At 46.1% G+C, this 2,338-nt stretch overlaps 1 protein-coding gene across 1 annotated transcript in view; it reads left to right on the top strand.

Moving 5' to 3' along the window:
* The window catches only part of ILF3 (interleukin enhancer binding factor 3, 90kDa), a gene marked incomplete at its 5' end in the record, with an annotated part of 7,501 nt that extends 6,881 nt beyond the window's left edge, over positions 1-620 (top strand). The window contains 2 exons of the mRNA XM_010085099.1: positions 54-113; positions 571-620. Coding sequence (XP_010083401.1) covers positions 54-113; positions 571-620 — 110 coding nt within the window. The remainder of the gene's footprint in view (positions 1-53; positions 114-570) is intronic.
* Positions 621-2,338: the final 1,718 nt, after the last annotated feature.

Raw genomic sequence — 2,338 nt, 5'->3', positions numbered from 1 at the left:
ACATGAAGCTTTTGGACCCTTGAATTTCCGTTTATTTAAACTTTTTCCTCCTTGTCTAGGTGGTGGGTACGGAAACTACGGTTACGGAGGAAATTCAGCGACGGCAGGCTACAGTAAGTGGTTTTTCATCTTAAATTTTGAATTTTTTTTTTTAAATTTCTTTTGCTGGGGGTGTGAAACTCAGCTTGTGCTGGAGCCCTCGTAGGGGGTTCTTTTTTAAAAAAAAAAAAATAATTATTTTTGGAGTGAGAAATAATGAAAGATGGCTCGTATAAAAGTGAAAGCGCGGATCCAGGTGACTTCACGTTTCCTCTCGAACTCGCGAACATTTTAAATTTCTCTGCTTTAAGCCACGCGAAGCTATCGGCCACACTTTAGAATGGGATTTGCCTGAAAATCCCCAGCGGTTGGTCTGGAGCAGGAGCCTTCGTTGGGGGGTGACAGGAGCAGAGAAATCTAAAACATGATTTTTTTTTAAAAAAAAAAAATTTTTTTCAAATGTGGCGCATTTTGCCCTCTATCCAAAAAATTCTAATTTTTTTCTCTCTGCTCTGTCTCCCCCTTCTGTAGGTGACTTTTTCACAGACTGCTACGGCTATCATGATTTTGGGGCTTCCTAGAGCATCTTAAAAAAAAAAAAAACAAAAAAAAAACCCACAAACCCAAAAAAAAAAAACCCCAAACCAAGCTTTTTACTCCAATTTCCTCCAACTCCCGAGCGTTGGTGCCGTGTCCCTCTGCTTCACCGGGTTTCTGAACCGTGGCTTCCCACCGCAGCTTGGCTGAAGCCTCTCTTCAGCCCGCACAACTCCGCACCCTGGCGCTTTTTATTCTCCTTTGCCTTTTGAACTCGGTCGTATCGATGTACGCCACAGGGGGAACCAACCACCTGAGAACATTTTTTGGTTTTGTTTTTTTTTTTGTGCCCCTCGCACAAATTTCCAAGCTGGCTCCGTTCCGCCTCAAGGCAAAAAAAAAAAAAAAAAAAAATCCCCAAAATCCCCGTTTTTGCTTTTTCTGGAAAGCATTCCTTGATTTTTAAGAAACTGGAGTGTTTTAATCTACCTTTGTCTTCATTTACAGCAGGTTTTGTATAAAATTTGAGCCTTTTAATAAATCCCAGCGGCTGGGTGCACGCCTCTCGGTACGGGGAAGACTTCTCGACCCAACCTGGCCTTTTTTTTTTTTTTTTTCCGCATGCGAAACGTTGTACGTGGAATGATCGTGCGTGTGCTCAAAGCGAATCCTTCGCCCTTTGTAACGCGCTGCTTCACGCGGAAGGGTCGGGATTTATCGCGGCTGGGAGCTCGCGTGCGTTCAAAGGTCTTGTCATCACGCTTCCGACCCTGACACAATAAATATCCGGGCGGCGGCGTAAAAATGTTGGCACTCGGGAAAAGCGCACGGATTTCTTCGTTAACGTGAAACGAGCTTCCTCCAGCTGAGCGTGAAGAGCCCGGCGCAGCTGCGGGCTCAGCAGCCGCCCCAAAAATCCCTCATTGCTCCAAAAATCCCTCATCGTCCCGAAAAATCCTCCATCGCCTGGAAAATCCAATTTCCCCGGAATCGGGATTTGCAGGAAATTGCACAACTGGCCGCTCGAGTCCCCGAATTCCGAGCGTGTTGCCCTTTATTCTTGCTGCGATGTTTGGTTTTTAGAAAAAAAACCTGGATTTTGTCGCCCCGAGCGTGTTGCCCTTTATTCTTGCTGCGGTGTTTGGTTTTTAAAAAAAAAACTGGATTTTGTCGCTGGTTTGAGCCGCGAAGCTGCGCCGCGGCGTTGGTTTTGAACTCGTTTAATCGGAATTAACTCGGTAACTAAACCAGCGGAACGAAAAACGTCGGATCTGCGAAGCACCAGGTTTGGGGAAAAATAATCCAAGGTGTTTAGCGGATTCTTAAAATAATCGTAGAGATGCGTGCGTCCGAGCTGAACCGTTCTGTGCCCTGTTTTTTTAGAGAGTTGTTTGAAATAATGATTTTTTTTAGACAAAAAAAAAAAAAAAGATCCTGGTCTGGAGGAGGTGGATGGTTTTATTCCTCAGCTTTAGTTGAAGGAAAGTTAAAACTAATCAGCCGAGCAGCGTTCAAACGCCACCGATAGATACGAAGGGTTGGTATCAAATATAAAATCCACAAATATTGACTCGGGAGAGAGCAACTCCCAGCTGGAATCCACGCAGCGCCGGTCGCCGCCCCTCGCTCCGGAGACGTCCCCGTGCCGGAACCGCAGCCGGGGGTTTGAACGCCGGGGACGGAGGGAGGAGTCGCTCGTTCGGCGGAAAAATATTTCCCTACGACCGTGCCATCCTCAACTGGAGGTAAATTGGCGACAGAA

The sequence above is a fragment of the Pterocles gutturalis genome, unplaced genomic scaffold (assembly GCF_000699245.1).
Source record: "Pterocles gutturalis isolate BGI_N339 unplaced genomic scaffold, ASM69924v1 scaffold33945, whole genome shotgun sequence".
Lineage (NCBI taxonomy): Eukaryota > Metazoa > Chordata > Aves > Pterocliformes > Pteroclidae > Pterocles > Pterocles gutturalis.
Note: the sequence above shows the minus strand (reverse complement) of the source record. Positions and strands in the feature narration are given on the sequence as shown.